Source organism: Budorcas taxicolor, chromosome X (genome assembly GCF_023091745.1).
Source record: "Budorcas taxicolor isolate Tak-1 chromosome X, Takin1.1, whole genome shotgun sequence".
Classification (NCBI taxonomy): Eukaryota; Metazoa; Chordata; class Mammalia; order Artiodactyla; family Bovidae; genus Budorcas; species Budorcas taxicolor.
In genome coordinates, this window is record NC_068935.1 from 44831942 (window position 1) to 44851104 (window position 19163).

General features: G+C 44.3%; 2 protein-coding genes across 2 annotated transcripts in view; one reads left to right on the plus strand and one right to left on the minus strand.

The window, feature by feature from the left end:
* Positions 1–6108, plus strand: part of LOC128070287 (transmembrane 9 superfamily member 2-like) — an 82744-nt gene extending 76636 nt beyond the window's left edge. The window contains exon 17 of the mRNA XM_052663592.1: positions 6034–6108. Coding sequence (XP_052519552.1) covers positions 6034–6101 — 68 coding nt within the window. The 3' untranslated portion in view covers positions 6102–6108. The remainder of the gene's footprint in view (positions 1–6033) is intronic.
* Positions 6109–15207: 9099 nt separating this feature from the next.
* Positions 15208–16719, minus strand: GPR101 (G protein-coupled receptor 101). Its single transcript, XM_052663594.1, has one exon. The coding sequence runs from the start codon at positions 16717–16719 to the stop codon at positions 15208–15210; it is 1512 nt and encodes a 503-aa protein (XP_052519554.1).
* Positions 16720–19163: the final 2444 nt, after the last annotated feature.

Here is a 19163-nt window from a genome sequence, read left to right on the forward strand (position 1 = left end):
CTTAAGAAAGAGGTACTTTCTTTAAGCTAGGGCCAAACCAACCACCAAATGATGCCTGTGAAATCTCCTCTGTGGTCTTCTGCTAGATCTGTGGACTTCCTGTAATTGGGAGAATGAAGACAGGTACATGTACCTAAAGCCATAAAACATCACCCTCAGGGCAGATGATGATAACAGCCCATTCCAAGTCTTTTCCATGCTCTTTCAACCCTACCACCCCTTCTTAAAAATATAAAGGCACACCCTTCCAATTTTTCCACATTATTCTAGAATACAGGGAGTCAAGCCAGTATAATCTTTGGGATAATTCTATTACCGCTTCAATCCCAGCTCATTTTTTATTTCAGCTTATATTTATGGACCAAAATGCCAGGTGCTATTGGAATGAACAGGACATAGTGTTCTCTATTTTCAAGAATATTGAAAATCTCAAGGTCTTAACATTTTTTCCCAGTACAGGTAGTTACAGACCTATTCTAACTCTGGGGCCTGTGTTAGCTAGTATTCTTCTAGTTTCAAGCATCATACTAAAAATTTCAAAGGAAGGGAAGTGTTCCTTTTCCCTGTTCTCAGTTGCTAAGTCGTGTCCGACTCTTTGAGGCCCCATGGACTGTAGCCGGCCAGGCCCCTCTGTCTGTGGAATTCTCCAGGCAAGAATACTGGAGTGGGTAGCCATTCAGTTCTCCAGGAGATCTCCCTGACCCATGGATCAAACCCTTGTCTCCTGCACTACAGGCATTCTTTACCACTGAGCCACCAGGGAAACCCAAGCGTTTAATAAATAACAGCTATTGTCATTATTATAATCATCATCGTCATTGTCTTGGTCATGAAGGTATTTGTTCATATCTCTGGCTAAATTAAACCAACTAAAACCAATAAATCTGATGCCCAGGGCCTATCCCAAAGCCTCTGAATCAGAATCCTTGCTTATCTGTATTTTTAATTGCTTAACAAGTTTGTGATACTCTCCAGGGATTAAGTACCTTTGCTATGGGAAGCTATTTAAAGTTTGTAAGTAGGAGCTGGGCAATCAAATTTGTGTTTTGGAAATATCACAATCATTCTGACAGAGTGGAGAATTGATTTGAGAGGGAGACTGGCCATAAAGACAAGCCAAGAGATAGTTTTGTGGATGAGAGATTTAGTGAGTATGACTTAAAACTCAATGGCTATGGAGATGGACAGGTGGATGGAGGGGATGGATTCAGAAGATTCCCATAAAAAAGCAACACCAATCATGTTCTAGAAGTGATAATAAAGTTTTTAGAGAAAAGATCATAGAAAGCATTATTTTATTATTGCTAGAGCATTGAGCTTGGAAAGTAAGCATAAATTAATGAAGGAATCAGTGAAAACTACATTTACCATCTCTGATTTTTATAAGTTATACAGTTATGCAAATGTGAGTATAAAATATGTTTATAAATTATATTAAATTGTCTCTATTAAGAGTTTATGCAGTAAATACAGAAACAAAAATTGTCACAGGTTACCAATTGAGAGGGGAAAAGTGGTTGTATTCTGTATCACGGTAAGTATTCAGTTGAGGAAAAGAAGTATTTATGAGAGTGATCCACTGCTCACTGTGCCATGAAGGGAGGTGAAAATAAGTATTTAAGTAAGAATGTAAAATAAAATATTTGCACTTCAAAAAAATTCCAAGTTGGAATTAGAAGGTCTTGGTGGCTGATAAACTATGAAAGTGAGAAAGACTGGAGTTAAGGATCCTTTCCAAGTCTCTGACTGTGACCTCTATATAAGCAGCAATATGTTGATTAGCCACTGACATTGTTCCCCACCAGAGATCCCCCCGCTGTTTTTTTACATTTTGACCACACCTCACAGCATGCAGGATCTGAGTTCCCCCTCTTGGGATCAAACCTGCACCCCCTGCAGTGGAAGTGAGACGTCTTAACCACTGGACTGCCAGGGAAGTCCCTGAGCCACTTTTTCTATCCTTTACATTACCTAGCAAGTGCCAGGCCCAGAGAAAGTGTTTACTGAATACTGAATCAAATATGGCTGAAGAGAGTCAAGGTCCCTAAGACCTTTGCTCCTAACAAGCTTTCTCTTTATTCTTCTGTGCAATGGCTCCAATTCCAATGTTAGAAAAATCTTTTCAGCATGTCTTAGTCACAGGTGCCAATTCTCAAATTAATATATATTGGAATTTAGTCTCCTCAGTAGCTGTGGAAAGCCTCTTTAAAGGTTTATTTATATTGAATAGAATGTGATAGACTTTCAAAATGTTTTATTTAGCTAGTTTCTTCTTTTTCAAGTGTACATGAAGACTTTGGGAAGGCCTTGGAGGAAATGTGTATTGGATGCCAGTCCTAGATCAGGCTGTGAATTTTGTTTTTCTCATTGTAGAATTGCATTTAGGGAAAGGATGGGGGGAAATGGGCTTCTCTGCTTGTCTTGGACTGCCTCACTCAAGATCCTGTAGTTGGTTTGTCTTTTTGTAATGTGTCTCCAGACCTAATGAAAAAAGATTATGAAGTTTAGAAAGAAACTAGGACATTTCTTAGTACTTTGTCCTGGGGCAAATGTAGGCAAAGACATCAAAGGTATAATACTTCTCCCTTTTTGTCGCATCTCCCTTTTTCTATCCTTAAGTTGTAGTACCAGCAATTGAGTTGTAGAAAATTTTTTAAAATTCCTCCAGATCCTTTGTTGTTGTTATTGAGTCGCTCAGATGTATTTGACTCTTTGCAATTCCATGGACTGCAACCTGCCAGGGTCCTCTGTCCATAGGATTCTCCAGGCAAGAATACTGGAGTGGGTTGTCATTTCCTCCTCCAGGGGATCTTCCTGACCCAGGGATTGAATCCGTGTCTCTTGCATCTCCTGTATTGGCAGACAGATTCTTTACCACTGAGCCACCTGGGAAGCCTGCTCCTTTACATTGCTTTTAACTTGTGTGGTTCAATGGCCCTTAGAAATTTCTACACCCTTCTTAATATTTAATGTTTGTTTACAAAGAAGGAAGGAAGAAAAAGAAAGGAAGGAAGGAAGGAAACATTGAAGGAAGGAAGACAGATAGGCTAGCCCAGAGGTTCTGAACCCTGGCTTCATAGTAGCAGGACTTGGGGAGATTTAAAAAATCTTGACATTCAGGCTGCACCTCAATCAGTTAAGTAGCATAGCTGAGGGTATGACCCAGACAATAGTATTTGTTAAATCTTCCCAGGTGATTCCAGGTGATGTTGAGGAGTTTAGTCAAATAAATCCCAAGTGAACATACTTTTCAACCCCAGATCAGAACATCAGTGATTGATCAGAACATCATTTCTTGAGTGCCTATTTTGACAGACAATCTTAATGTATTTTGTCCTTTTTTCCTCAGGTCAAGCCTGTTGGGTGGGTGGGAGTATGATTCCTTTTCAGTTATGAGGAACAGAGGAGAAAGGTAGCTTGTTCTACATCACCCAGCTAAACGTCTGCATGACTCTGAAGTCCATATTCTTTAGCTCAGTCAGCTCTCAGAACAGTGTGAGGGCTGATGAATTTTTGTGTTTTGGGTAGGACACATTTTGGTATTTTAAGTAGAGCATCAAAAGGTTCAGAATTCATAGACATTTTCATAATTTACGGGACTAATATGCAGCAAATGGAAATCAGGAGTGTTTTAGATTCAGAGACATATGTTATCTCATGAACCTTTGAAGTTGTTGGATTCAGAAAAGGTAGACAAAAGTAGGAATAGGTATTATCATCCCCCTTTTTCAGCTTAGAAAACTGAGTATTGGCAAGACTCTCACTTGCCTAAGATCAACAAATAACCAACAGAGGACATTTGTGTCCCTCTAGAGCCCATAATCTTATCACTATACCATGTGTGTGTTCAGTTGCTAAGTCATGTCCAACTCTTTGCAACCCCATGGACTGCAGCACACCAGGCTTCCCTGTCCTTCACTATCTCCTGGAGTTTGCTCAGATTTATGTCCATTGAGTTGGTGATGCCATCCAACCATCTCATCCTCTGTTGCGCCCTCTCCTCCTGCCTTTAATCTTTCCCAGCATCGGGTCTTTTCCAATGAGTCGACTCTTCTCATCAGGTGGCCAAAGTGTTGGAGCTTCAGCTTCAGCATCAATCCTTCCAATGAATATTCAGGGTTGATTTCTTTTAGGATTGACTGGTTTGATACCATATTAACTGACAAGGAGCTGTAAAGAGTGGGAGGGAAGTGGCATGATGGTATATAGGATGGAAAGTTATTCTAAATTTAGAAATCGGCATAGAAAAATGTAACATCCTGCCTAAAGCTTTCTGTGATCTTGCTATTAAGATATTTTCCTAGATGACTGACTTGTCTTATGGTGCCCCATTTAGCCTATGGGATTTGATCTTATTAGATCAAAATCTTATTAGAATTTTCTTCAACTAAGTCATTGAACATTAAGGTCATTTGAAAATTTATTTTTATAGTGTGAACATCAATGGAATTCTCCATTAAAGAAAAATTTGTCCATAATCATGTCACCCTAAAATAGGAAAGTATCTTCTTTTGTTTATGCTGTGCTCTAGTCTACGGGTTTAAAGCTTATGTAATGTTCTCATAGGTGTGATAACCTGGAAGTTGTTTAAGACCTGGCTTTTTTCACCTAATACCATATTATAAAGATTGCCCTAAGACTTCCCTGGTGGCACAGTGGATAAGAATCCACCTTCCAGTGCAGGGGACATGAATTTGATCCCTGATCGGGGAAGATTCTACAGGCCCCTGATGAACTAAGCCCCTGTGCCACAACTCCTGAGCCAGTGCTCTAAAGCCTGTGAGCCACAACTACTGAAGCCCACGAGCCCTAGAGCCTGTGCTCCACAGTAAGAGAAGCCACTGCAATGAGAAACCCACATGTTGCAATGAAGATTAGTGAAAGCCTAAGCAAAGCAACGAAGACCTAATGTAGCCAAAAGTAAAATAAATAAATAAGTTATTAAAAAAGATTGGCCCATGCTGCTTTATATATCTTTAGATTTGTCATTTTTAAATTAAAAAAAATTAAACTAATCAATTAATTTGGCTGCACTGGTCTTAGTTGTGGCACATGGAATCTTTTTTTTTTGTTGTTGTTGTTGTTGCTGTATGCGAACTCTTAGTTGCAGCACGTGGGATCTAGTTCCCTGACCAGGGATCAAACCGTGGCCCCCTGCATGGGGCGCTCAGAGTCCCAGCCACTGGACCACCAGGGAAGTCTATATTTGACATTTCTGCTGCCTCTCTTATTTCATCTTAGTCTATCATTTGGGGGCATTTGGTTTGTTTGTAGTTTTGCAATATTATAAATCAGCATTATGAATATTTTTTGCATGACATTTTTTTCTCTATAGGATTATTTCTTTTGGATAAATCCCCAGAGATGGGATGTTTCTCAAGCTTAATAATATAAAACTTTCACTTAGAAAACTAATATATGCTCTGATTATATAAGTAAATAGATTACTCCTGCTTTAAAAAAAATTATTTATTTGGCTGCGCCAGGTCTTGGTTGTGGTACACAGGATCTTTAGTTGTCACACGTGAACTCTTGCGGCATGTGGAATCTAGTTCCGTGACTAGAGATCGAACTGGTGCCCCCTGCAGTGGGAAGCGGAGTCTTAGCCACTGGACCACGAAGGAAGTCCCAAGATTATTCCTGATTTTGCTATGTATAATGATAATGGTTATTTACATTTTCCAAATTGAAGCAAGTTATACAAAGTTTATTGTGTTAGAAAAGTAGCCTTGGACCTTTTTGTATGTTTTGAAATAGAGAACTTAAGCTACTTGTTTTTTGCTTTGGTTAGAGACCTGCAGTGTTCAATCAAATGGATTCTCACACCCCTTTGCAGGTGACTGCCTCTAGCCCTGCTGCTCATCCTCTTTGCTCAGCAAGAGAGTCTGGTGATTTTTATTGGATAAAGTACAAGTCTTGAGATGCAGAGAAGCAGTACTCCATCTCCAAACTGACATGCTTTGCATCTTTCAGAAAGCTATTTTGATTTTCTATAATGTCAGGTTAACAAAGATCTTTCTCATTTTGTTTCAGGAACCATTGGATTTTTCTCCTGTTTTATTTTTATTTCTAAAATCTACAGCGTGGTGAAAGTGGATTAAAGAATCCCCCCAAAGGCTTCAAGGCACGTCACCCTTGCCTTTGAATATGTATCTGTATCTTATATGAACATCTACAGAGATACATATGCTTCCAATTGCATGCTTTTAAATATATATCAATTAAAAAATCTCACTGTCTGGCCTCAGTTTGTGTAACACAAAATGCGATTGTCTGGGAGAAAAATCGAGGTGGCAAGTAGGTTTATTCTAAGTACTATTTTCCTGAAATGATACCATAAAAGGGTATTTAATTTAAAACAATCAGAGCAAAGGAGGTACTTTTTCTTAATTTAAGTACACTGGTTTTTCAGTTAAGAAGGTTTTTTCCCCTTCTTTTTCTTCCTTGTCTGATCAGAACATCAGAACTATTGTCAAATAAATGTTAGGTAAAATGTGACGTTTTCCAACTTAAGTTGATTGTACAAACAATATTACACCTTTGTATCTGGGTGATCACTTAAAAATATCCATTGGTTTAGCATACAGAGTTTATGAAATACCAGATACTGTTGTCTTATTACTCAATTAAATCTGTACATTCGTGGTTGTTTAGTTGCCTATTGTTTTTGCTTGCTGCCCTTGGAGAACGTGCTGAGAGTGTGCAAGCTTGACTTAGTTGTGTGTAGATAACAAATCTTTGAAGTCAATTCTCTTGGATTTATTTGCTCCTACTAGACAATAGTCAGGTGTCACAACTCCCTAAATATTGGGAATTTGTATTGCAAATATTCTTTGAGCTTGCAGTTTCAGGGGAGATGGCATGAAATTCATACATTGTTTTGTGATAAATATTATTGATAAATATTTGTCTTATTGAGGTAAACATTTAAAAACCATCTATACATACCCTTCAATTCATGAATGTTCTCAAAGTTGCCCTCAAGCTGAGGAATACATGTTGGTGTGTGCAGGGATCAAAGAGGTGGTGTGGCTCTTGAAGGGGAGCCTGGAATGAAGAGAGACAAGGTCAGAGAATTGCATTCTGAAAGAGTAGGAGAGGGAGGAAGAGTTGACGAGTTGCATTGGGGAAGAAGAAACTCATTTGTTCGCCTGTAGTAGGCCTTCTTCTATATTGGAAGGAGCAGAGTTGTGACTGGGGCCTGGAGCAGACTGAGGGGAAGAGTGGCTACAGATGGTCAAAGTTGTCTCTTGACAGTGGGATTTTCAGATCCTCTTAGCCCTCTCGCATTCAGTTTCATAATCGAAAGCTGACCCCTAAACCCTGCTTGAGAGGAAGAGCTGTTATGAGGAGATGCCTTGGAACCAGGTCCCTTCTCCTCTAAATACTCTCCACTAAGCATTGTTCCAGCTTCAGGGGACTCAGCTCCTACCAGGTTTGCTGCCTGATAGTTTTATCTGAGCTCACTTGCTTGCACTGGTAGCTTGTTAGAAGGTATTAATAAAAGTATTTCTGTAGCAGGAGAAGGTCACTGCCTGGTGGGCATTCGCAGACCAAGGTCAAAGGTGACTGTGTGAATAAGGCAGCCATCTTTTAACATCTTGAAATACAGCGTGTAGGTCAGTATTCAATTCAATTTTGGAGTGAAAATGGAGAAGGGAGGGCACTTTCTTTTGATTGAAGTGGGCATGGATAGCTCCCTGAACCTCTGTAGGGCTGCTTCAGAGGTACAAGGAGCAGCTCCTTATACCACCACTGATAAGATTCGGAGAAGAAGGGCTACCAGTAGGTCAGGCACCTGGACTTGAGAGGAGCTAGTAGACTCTTTAAGTTTTAGACATATTTGTTTGTCTCATCTGTGCTCTGTGTTTTCTTTCATGTCATGGTTGGTGTTAGAGGCAGACCCATTTTCTTAGACTGGGGCTTGAGGGAACACGCTCCTGCCTCTTGTTATATAAATCCTGGTGAGTTGGAGCTGCATTGTGTGTGTGTGTGTGTGTGGGAGGCGGTGGTGGTGGTGAGAATGGTCTGTGTGTGGCTTAATTGTGCCAAGGGAGGTGTCCTGGTCATGAGTAGCAGGACAGCAGGGCCAGGAGCCCAGTGGGGGTGATCCAGGTGCTGGGCAGTACTGTTTCTTAAAGCCTATTCACCCCCACCCCACAACCCCATGGCCTTGGGAATAAGGCTGGCATTTGGGAGCCCCACAAGCCATCTGGCCCCATTTTTCCACTCTGACCACCCACCCTCAGTTTGCCGTTTTAAAAAAATTTATTTCTTATTATAGTTTTTAAAAAAATATTTATTTTATTCGGCTGAACTGGGTCTTGGGGCTTCCCAGGTGGCTCAGTGGTAAAGAGTCAGCCTGCCAGTGCAGGAGAAGTGGGTTCAATTCCTGGGTCGGGAAGATCCCCTGTTGGAGGAAATAGCAACTCCAGTATTCTTGGCTCGGAAATTCCATAAACAGAGGAGCCTGGTGGGCTACAGTCCATGGGGTCACAAAAGAGTCGGACATGACTGAGCGACTAACAACAAACCAGCCAGGTCTTAGTTGCAGCATATGAAATCTAGTTCCCTGACGAGAGATTGAACTCTGGCCCCCTGCATTTGGGAGGGTAGAGTCTTAACCACTGGACCACCAAGGAAGTCTCTATATGAGAGAATAGTTGATTTACAATGTGTTAGTTTCAGGTGTACCAGAAAGTGAATCAGTTATGCGTGTACATATATCCACTCTTTTTAAGATTCTTTTCCCATATATGTTAGAACAGAGCATTGAGTAGAGTTTTCTGTGCTATACAGCAGGTCCTTGTTGGTTATGTATTTTATATATAGTAGTGTGTATTTGTTAATCGCAAACTCCTAATTAATCCTTCCTCCCACCTTTCCCGTTTGGTGACCATAAGTTTATTTTTGAAATCTGATCACTCTCACTTTGGGAGGGCTAAGCAGATTCCCCTCTTCCAGCAAGCCCCTGAAGACCACTCTCCCTCCCACTGCATATTCCTTATATTGGAAAAACAATGCAAAAATACTGGAGCCCATATATTTCATTCTACCATGTACTCTGATTAGTTTCTCCCGTCTCCTCTGTTCAACCAAAAGAGAAGGGATGGAGAACTAGTTGTGTCTCCCTCCCTTATGTTTTTCCCATGGAGCTCAGAACAATAACCAGATATGCATTAAAATTAGACTTTATTTAGCATATTTAAGAAGAATATACCAAGGACAGATTAACAGCACCTATTTAAGAAACACAAACATTATTTAATAATATTTAGTAAAACCACAAACATCAATCTCTCTGCATTCCCCAAGCAGGAGTCCATTATTCCTGTCCAGCAAGAACATGTGCTGTAACCATTTTAGAAAGGATCCAATTGAAGTCAACCAATATATGAAAGCTTGTCCTTGGGCAGAGTCTCTGAGACTCCTGATCTGTGTAACAGTACTGATGTATGAATTTGATTGGGGTATGAAGGGGTTTCTCTTCTTGCTGGGGGGAGGAGGATTAAGTCCACCCCTTTTGTGCACCTGAAGGTAAGTTGTGCCAGTGGGAACTTGGCCCCAGGATTGTAGTTTGGCAATCCTTTGAAAAGGCACTTTTAAATTGCAAATACTTTTTGAAAAGGAAAAGGAAAAATTCAAATTCAAAATACTAACGAAAACTGTTCATTGACTGAATGCATTTTCCTCCTGCTTTCAGCCTCAAAAACAGCACATAAAATTTGGTATTAAAAGGCAGTTTTAGAAATTATTCAATATATATATATAGCTTTTAGCTTTACTATTTTTATTCTTAAAATATAATGAACTCATCTCATAGTTCTCTTTTCTTGTCTGATGCACATGCTGCTGCTATATGATTGTAATTCTCAAACATCTTAGCTGTGACTCCCGGAGGTGTCCCACTACTTCTTTATCTATTTACTCATCTAAGCTCTTCTCAGGCAATCAATCAAAGAAAATAAAACAGAGCAGCCTTTTTCTGGTTTGTGGTACTGCTTTGGGAGGGGAGAGATGGTCACAATATAGATCTGCTCAATGCAAACTGTCAGTTCACAGTCAGGTACTGGTTGGATTTTGAGAGTACATCATTCTTTCCATCCTGCTAATAGGATTCCAATAGCCTGTCCTGGGGTCTTTGCTTTATAAGGATGAAAGGATTCTTTTTCATTTTGCATTCTATACAATGAATGGAAAACAGGCGTGCCAGTGCCAAGCGTGTCGTCGAACTGCCAGCGAGAACTTCAGCCAAGACGATTAAGTTGCCGTAATTACCAATTGTACCAGAATCAGTTCTCACCTGTCGTATACTGTACCAGGGATTTAAGAAATGAAAGGCACCACTTCCTGCCACCCCACCTTGAAGCCTCTTCTACATCCTGTAGTATACACTTTAAAAAGAAAACTTTAAACACAAATATACTATGTTCTACTTCAGAAACTGACCAAGGTGTGGGTCACAAATAGAATCGTGCATGCATTTGATTCACTAACTTTACATGGACGCACTACCCATTTTTGATGGTGACACAATCTATAGACACATACAGTCTAATATCTAGCACCTTATCTCCAAGAACACATATTTTGTATACAGTAATAGCTTACATTTAGAAGAATTACTACAGAATGGAATACACCACTAAAACGGACAGAAATACCAAAAGTTTTAACATCAAAGTTGTAGCACAGATGAAGGGGTGGGGAATCCACTCAACTTTGAAGCACCAAACTGAAACCAATCTTGTTTTTGCGTGTATTTTAGAACAAAAGAGATCCAGGAAGGAATTCTCGGCCATAGCAAACCTCTTGTGAGTGTACAAGTTACTGTGTTTTCCCCTTGGTGTGTAGACACTGAGATAGGTGAGCTTTGAGAGGCAGTGATGAGAATACTTGACAACTACTGGCAACCTTCACTGACCTTGAGGATTCTTACTCTACTTTTTAACAAAGAGCAATGAACTTGAGTTGTGAATTTTAGCTTTCCTAGTTCTTCCTTCAGTCAGCAGTGCTGCTTTTAGCAGAAGACTGCTGTAAGCAAGCTGGGCCTTTGCCTTAGAGGAAGAGATTGTAAGTAACTGGAAAGAATTTATGACAAGGGTCTCTCTCCTTTTTGACTTCTAAGCTATGATCTGTTGTTTGTGGCGCTGCTTCTGTCTCCTCATGCCTCAACTTGGAAGGGCTTTGAGAGGGGCCAGGAGCACCTGTCTGGCCCATAGAAAAGGAGAGACAGAGATAAGGACCAAGAAGGTCAAAAGCCATGACTGCTCTCCTTATCTTGGTGACTGGCTCACAGCCACCTGTTCCTTTAATCGTTTGTCTGCTCTAGAGGGAAAAGACATTTTGCTTAGAGAAGCCTCTCCTGACAGCACAAGGGTGTGTCTTAAAGAAGAATACAATAAGAAAGATATTATGAGGGGAAAACACTTCTTTTTTTTTTTTCTCAAAATCCGGGAGAGGGCAGAGAAAAAAAATACAGTCCACAAGTTGACATTGGTACTCTCTTTGTTTGATCTTAACGACCTCTGAGGGTTTTATTTTGAAGCATTCAAATGACCAGATGATGCATAATTTTTCTCTTCCAAATGGTATATTTCAGATAGCTTTAAGAGCATTTTGGCAAAGTCTAAAAAGAAAGTGTAGTTTAATCTTACATGTTACTCTCTAGGTAGTATGAAAAAATCTTTTGAAGTAACTTTACCTAGTTTAATTGGCTAATTATGTAGAAAATAAGGCAGTATCAGGCACCTTACAATTTTATAGGTAATTTTTTTAGTGTTTTTTTTTTTGCTGAAATAATTGGACAGTATCTACAGAATTGAATGTGCTCCCAAAGATGTGTTGTAGTGGGTGTTTCTTGATAAGAAATGAGGTGCCTACCCCCTCCTATGATAAAATGGCAGTTTTCCTTACCTGCTGAATTTGAAGTAGATATCCCCTCATCTTAAAATTGGACTGGAGTTGGGGGAGGAGACAGAAAAATACCTTTCATTGCTGGTCCCTCTGTTTACTTCTGTTCTTCCCTGCTTCATGGGCCCCGGGGTCCCTGTGAACCTGTCAGCTCTGGGTGGGAAGGGGATGAATGGGGGTGAGTGAGCACACAGAGCTTCAAGAAGGGCCAGCACAGCAGGGGGAGGGGGTGAAGGCAGTGGGCATAATGACAGGAGGTAGGCAGGGGGCCGGAAGTACACAGGACTTCCAAGCAGCTGGTATTTGTGGTGCCGTAGAGAAGATGGACCCTTGCAATCATAAAAGTCACAGAAGCCTGGGGCTTGCTCCTTATTACTGCCTTCCCAAGCTTGTTGAAATTGGTGTGTTAGTCAAAGCACCTGCGACTCCTTGGCAAACTGGATGCTCTATTATTTTTAAATAAGGAAATCATTAAATTGGAAACCACATCATTTCAAAGTCTGGTTTGTCTGGCCCCTGGACTTTAATGGGATTTTTACTGCATGTATGAAGTGGCCTTGGCAGAAGAACACCTCCTTTAAAAACATTTAGGGAAAGCTATTGCACACGAGGATCTGTGAGGCTAATGATGACTTCTGTGTGTGCTTTCAGATTTTCAAATGACAAAACAGTATGTGTAGTAAAACCTCATTAAGTTGATAGTGTTTTATTCAAAATAGCCTACAATTTGAAGCAGTTGCTATCTCCAAGCTCACTAGAGGACCTATTGTTCACTAAGAAAATGTCAGCAAAGCAGAATGCTCTTAATTCAAAGGTTCTCTGTACCCAGTCCCCTATTTTCAAAAGGTTTTCGACTTTGAAAAATCCAATTTGCTATGAGAATGGACAATGACTAAATTAGGGAAAAGAGGAACTTGAAAAAGGAAATTGGTGAGTGTTGGTGCCCTGGAGGATGTTGTGTGTGTTAAGTGAACTTACCACACTTGGACAGGTTCTGCTTCCATTTGGATTTGGGATTTTGGCAAACAATTTTCTCTGATACACTTTGAAGGGGTTGCGCTTTAAAAATAAAACAAGAAGTTCAGTTTCAACAAAATATTTGGAGACACTTATGTTTGAAAACCTGTTTCCTACCCAGGTAAGCATTTCTACTTAAAGGACAGGCTACCAGTACGTCAAACTCCTTTGACCATGACTGATCTTCAAGGCAAAACCCCTCCCCCCATAGAAGGATTGGTCACATGGGCCATTTCTTCACCCAGAAATCCTTTGAGGACAGACTGTTACAAGAGCTTGGCAATAAATTGGTATCATAAATTTATGACTGTTAATTCACATTTTGGTAGAAAAATAAATGATTTACAAAGGTAAACTTTAGCCCCCATGTCTTGTCTGAATTACCACAAGTTCCAAATTACTGGGGTTGAAATCAATATGATTTTCATGGATATATCAAATTTATGGGTCAGCTCAATACTATTTGGGTCTATCCCCAAATTTATTTCCTAAATTCTGAACATGGCAATGCCAAATTCCATGCAGACTTATTCATAGCCCAAATACACTGACTGCTGTTTACCTCTTCCCCCTTGAGATGCTCATGCTGGAATCTGTCAGGAGGAAGAGATAAAACATAAGTGAGCTTGGCTTTTAAATGAAAGAAATTTCAGTTCTAATACAGACATGGTCATCACACAAGAATGAGACTAAACCCTGAATATGGCCATCTTTATATACACCATCTGATCAACCATTTTTTCCATGAAATACTCTTTCCTCTCCCTCCACCCATATTAACATTGGATTTCTGCATGAACACTTGATCACAGAGTTGCTTTAATGTGATCTTCAGGAGGATCAAAACACTGTCTTGACCATTTTTTTGTTCTATGTTATTTGGTCATGTCAATATGGTCTGTGCCCTCAGAAATACACAAGTATATACCCACTCAAAGTGATTTCAGGGTTTGGGATTTGAAATTTCTTCCTCTGTATTGACCCTAAGGATGATTTAGATCTTGTAAAGGTTTTCCCAAAGTGATATACTTCGACAGAAATAATGAGGATAAGTCTGACCTGAATGTTTCGATTTAGCATTGTCTGGAACAGGTCAAGTAATAGGCCAGGTACTGAAAAAGCATCCTCTCTGTTATTTCCAACTCTTATTTTTCTCTGCCACATCTGTGGAGAGCTTACAGGTTTCAGAGATGGTCACAGGTAGAAAAGACTCATGGGTGTGCCTGGACGAAGGAAAACATTTATCTTGCCTTACTTTTGCCCCATGTGGAGATCATATGTCTTGTTTATGATCTCAGGGGCACAAAAGACATTTCTAGTGGGCATATCTCTCTTGATTGGCAGTGTGAGTTTTGTAGGACAAGTGACTGGCAGAGGTGATTTGGAGGATTCTCATGAGCATCTCAATTCAATCACAAAGGGAAAATTGTAAAACAGTGGTGATTTCTGTCCCACTATTATTCAAATAGGAGACAGAAAATAGTTCAGTGTCAACAGACAATTTTCCATTTGCATAAAACAATTGTGGCCTCCGCCCATGCCCAAACCCAGGATTGTATAGAAAAAAGTCAACTGTTTAGACCCACAGATGTGTGATTTTCCTATCTTCTCCCTTGGATTAGCTCCCCATTTCATGCTCTATTATCTTCTTTCACTTTTCTGGATCCCTTTGGAGGATATAGAAACCTTCTTGGTCTTTTAACTACACAATGCCCTTAGTTTCTGTAATAGTCTTTGCACCAGATTGTGGGGGCTCTTCAGTCTAGAATTTGGCTAATACGTTGATCAGTCGGTCAGGTTCTGCTTCCTGGGCTCCATGAATGACTTGGTCCATTGCTTTTCTTTCTGTTGAACATATGCTGGAGCCCTTCCCATGAGCTCACAAGTCCTTAAGTTCACCAGCATCATCTTCCTTTTCCCTCAGAGCAAAAACTGATACATGGTAGCTCTGGGGAGACAGACATAATACCAAGCACATGTCCAAATTCGATAGCCCTTGTTGCTTTAAGAAATTTAGAGCCTAATAACTTTTTCTGGGGGGGGGGGAGAAATTTCAGTCAGAATCCTCAAGTTTATTCTTTGAGGGGCACACTTTTTAGGGAAGACCCCAGTTCCTACCTCTTCCATATATGTATCTACCTTGTGGTGAGAGGGGCATGTGCAGAACCTTTGCCTGGAATGGTATGGGTTGGCATTAACACGATTGTGGATGGTCCATTTAAGAGAAAGCTGCTCCTGTATTCTGTGAACAGTTCAAGGTTTACCTTAGAACCAACTTCAAGGCGAAGTGGCAGAATCATGAGAAGGGACGATCTTGCCTTCAGTTCCACCCTCGGTGCCAGCTTCGGTTCCAGGCAGGTCTGGGTGGCTGTTTTCTTTGGGGGGCTTCTCCTTGCAGAAAAACTTCTTCAGCATGTCCTGGATCTCCTTCTTGATGGTCTTGTGCATGTAGCCATAGACGTAGGGGTGGATGCAGCACTGCAGGAAGAAAAGCCAGATAATTATGGTGATCACCCACTGGGGTACCTTGGTTTGGACATCCACCCACACGGCCAGGACTGCTAGAAAGCAGTAGGGCCCCAGGGACAGCACGTAGGAGAAGATGATGAGGAAGATCACTTTAGCAGCTTTGCACTGGTAGCACCTGGGCAGAGGGGGGTCACCATTGCTGTTTCGACGACTGACTGGGAGACTCTCTGGAATGTTCACTGCCTCGATGTCATCCTCACTGAAATGGAGGTCATCCTCACCAAACTCCAGGTCGTCTTCACCCAGGTCAATGTTGCACTGGGTGACCTCTAGGCGGCCCTTGTCTGCCTTCCTGCTGCTCTGAATTTTGGTGCTGCCTTTGGCCACCGAAGAGTTGCTTTCTCTGACCTCTTCACTGCCAGTGGCCTCCATGCTCCCCTCACCAGTCTCCACGCTCCCTTTTTTGGCCTTCTTGCTGCCCTCCATGGCTTCCACGCTGTCCTCCTTGGCCTTGACCTCACCTTCATCCTGGCCATGGAACTCACTCTCGCTCTGGAACTCATCCTTCTTGCTGCCCTCTTCGTTCTCATTCTCCACCCGGTCCTTGGCTCGCACTTCCAAGCTGTGGCTCTTGACGTTGTAGAGCAGTGCGTGCTGCCGGCGGGCAGCCCCGAACACCACAGAGTAGCAGGCAATCATGACAATCAGTGGGATGACGATGAAGGACACGACACTGACAATTGTGTAGCTGGGGCTGGCCCCCCAGATCATGGAGCAAAGGGCATTGCGCTCATCGAAGGCAGCCTGGCCCCAGCCATAGAGTGGGGGCGTGCTCTGCAGGATGGCCATGATCCAGGTGCCATAGAGGAGCAGGTAGCCCCGGCGTGGGGTCATCTTTGCCGGGTAGGAGAGAGGGTGGATGATGGACAGGTAGCGATCCACGGACACCACCACGATGGTGTTGACGCTGGCGAAAGCGAACAGGTGAGTGAGGCTAACCAGGGCAGTGCAGAAATGGCTGTTGAGGGGCCAGAAGATGGGTACGGAGGTGGCCACCACCCAGGGGGCCACGAGCGAGATCTGCAGCAGGTCAGTGACGAGGAGGTTAAAGATGAAGCGGTTGGTCACCTGCAGCAGCTGAGGCTTGCGCTGCAGCACGAACGCCAGCACTATGTTGCCCACGAAGGAGGCGGTGAGGAAGATGAGCAGAACACTCGAGCGAATGATGCCATGAGCCAGGCTGATGGGCATTTTGGAGAGGGGCATGCACGCGTGGCTGCTGTTGTTTTCGCGCGTGCTGTTGGTGCAGGTGGACGCCATGGCGGCAGGGGCAGGAGGGCGACAGGTGCGGGCGCCGGGCCGGCCCCGGCGGGCGGCGAAGGGGCGCACGGAACACACTCAGCGCCTAGGCTGGGGACGAAAGAAACACGCGGGCTGGGTTAGTCCCCCTGCTTGGGGCGCGAGGGTGGGGTGGGCGCTTCCACGCTGGGCAGCAGCGCTGCAGGACCCCAGCCCCGGGGACCCCGTGCGCGTGCCCCGGTCTCTCCCCCGCGTCCGGGCAGTTTCTCTAAATCCTTCTCTTATTCTCTGGGTCTCTCTGCCTCTCCCTCTTTTGGGGGGTTTCCGAGACACCCCTCCCACAGCTGTCTCCAGCTGGCGCGTGCGCCTCCCACACTCTCTGGGGGTCTCGCAGTTTGGGTTTCTCCAGAGATCTATCCCGGGCTCTCCCGCTAGCGCATGCGCGCGCGCGCTCCATCCCTGCCTGTTTACGTGTGTACACTTCTCTTTTTCTCCCCAGAGTCTCTAATTAGCGCACTTTCCCTGTATCTCGTGTGTGTGTGCGCGTGTGCGTGCGCGCGTTACCGGTTTTCTCTGACTGTCTCACCCTTGTCCCTCACTCTGGGGTCTGTCCCTATTTCTCAGACCCTTGCCAGCACGTGCACGCTGTCTCTCCTCTGCCAGTCTGTCCTCCTCTCACCTCCGTTTCTGTTACTTCCCTCTCGCCCTCCCACTCGCGGTCAGCTTCTCCGCCTCAGTTTCCCTCTGAGTCTGCTTTCGCCAGCGCACTTTCTCCGTGGCTGTGTGCACGCGCGTCTCTGCGTCTCGCCGTCTTTCTCTGGGTCTCGTCCCTGTCTCCTTCCGTCTCTTTCTGATGCCCTCTCGTTTCTGTGTCTCTGCCAGTCACTGTCTCTGTCGCTCGCCAGTGCGTGCGCTTCTGCGTCTTCCCCTGATGCTGTCTTGTCTCCCCACTTCTCTCCCACAGTCTATTTCCCTGACAATCTCCGTGGCTCCCCGGTGCACCTGTTCAGTATCACTCGCTGAGTGTGTGTCTCTGATCGTCTCCGCACCTCTCCAGCTCTCCTGTCACCATGTCTCTCTCGGGTTCTGTCTCTCAGCGTCTCCCATCTCTCGCTGCTCTTGCTCTGAATTTCTCGGATCCTCTTCCCTCGGTGTCTCTCCCTGTTTACTCGCTGCAGCTTGTGTCTTCCCCGCGCCTTAAGTTCTCTCCTTATCATTATCTGCTCGTGTCCCTCAGGATCTACTCCGTGTCTCCTGATTGTCTCTGCCTCTGCGTTACTCAGACTCTTTACAGCGCGTGCACTTAAAGGAAGTCAGCTTCTCTGTCTCTCACTCTCTTCTCTGGGACTTTCGCGAAACACTTTTTTTTTTGGTATGTTTGAGTGTGTGTGCAGTCTCTCTCTTACTATCCTTCTCTGATGATCTCTCACCTCGGTTTATCTCTGGCTGGATCTCTATCTCTGTCGACTTTATTTTACCATGGAAACCAGCTGCCGCCTTGGCCGCCGCGGGCTCTGGTGGTTAAACCTCCCAGTTTCTCAAAGCACAGAAGCGGCTGGATGCAGGGGGGATGCCTACTGCGGACGCCCCCCCCGCCCCCCCCCCCCCCCCCCCCCGCTAATTCGGCATCCTGTCTCCATTCTCCAGCCCACCCGGCCTCAGCGGTGGCGGGTGGAGGGATGGGTGAGCTGGGGAGAGCCAGGGAAGAGGCGGAGGTGGTGGAGGAGAAGTCTGAGAGAGAGAGCGCCAAGAGATTGAGAGGCAGACAGAGAAAGAGAATAAGAAAACATCAGGAGACAGAGACAGAAAAAGATGAGAGACAGAATGAGAGCCACCCAGAGACAGAGAGAATGATAGAGAAAAGAGACCTAGAGTCAATGAATGAGCCAATGAGAGAGACAGAAGAAGAAGGCGAGACAGGGCAAGAGACGGGGAAACAGACAGAAAAATTTTAAAAAGAGAGGATGGGAAGCAGAGAATATGAGAAAGAATGAGAAGACATCGAGAAGATAGGGGTGGGGGACGAGGGAAAGTGCGAGTGAAAAAGCGAGGGCGAGGGACTGGCCGAGAAGGGGCCGCGCCAGGGGTTGGGGCGGGGGGGACTCCACGCGGGGCAGCGCAGTCGCCGACCGGCCGCGGCGGACGGGGCGTCCGGGGCGCCAGAGCGCGGGGGTCCGGCTGGGCGCAGGGAGCAGGGCTGGGGCCGCTTACCTGTTGCTGCCGGAGGCGTCGCGCCGCGGGAGCTGCGTGCCGGTCCCTCGGGACGCGGAGCGCTGGACCAGGCGGCCTCCCGAGGCGCCGGTGACGGCTAGCTGGAACCCGGCGGCGCGAGCCGCAAGAGCCGAGGCGCCCGAGCCCGCACGTCCGGCCGGCGCGGCGCGCTGCGAGCTCTGAGCGGCGGCGGGGCCGCGCGGCTTCTTAAGGCGGCGCGGGGCCCTCACCTTGCGGCGCCCCCTCCCCCCCGC

Coding starts and splice junctions, on each gene's coding strand:
- GPR101 (XM_052663594.1), bottom strand. CDS start 16,719: ATGGCGTCCACCTGCACCAACAGCACGCGCGAAAACAACAGCAGCCAC.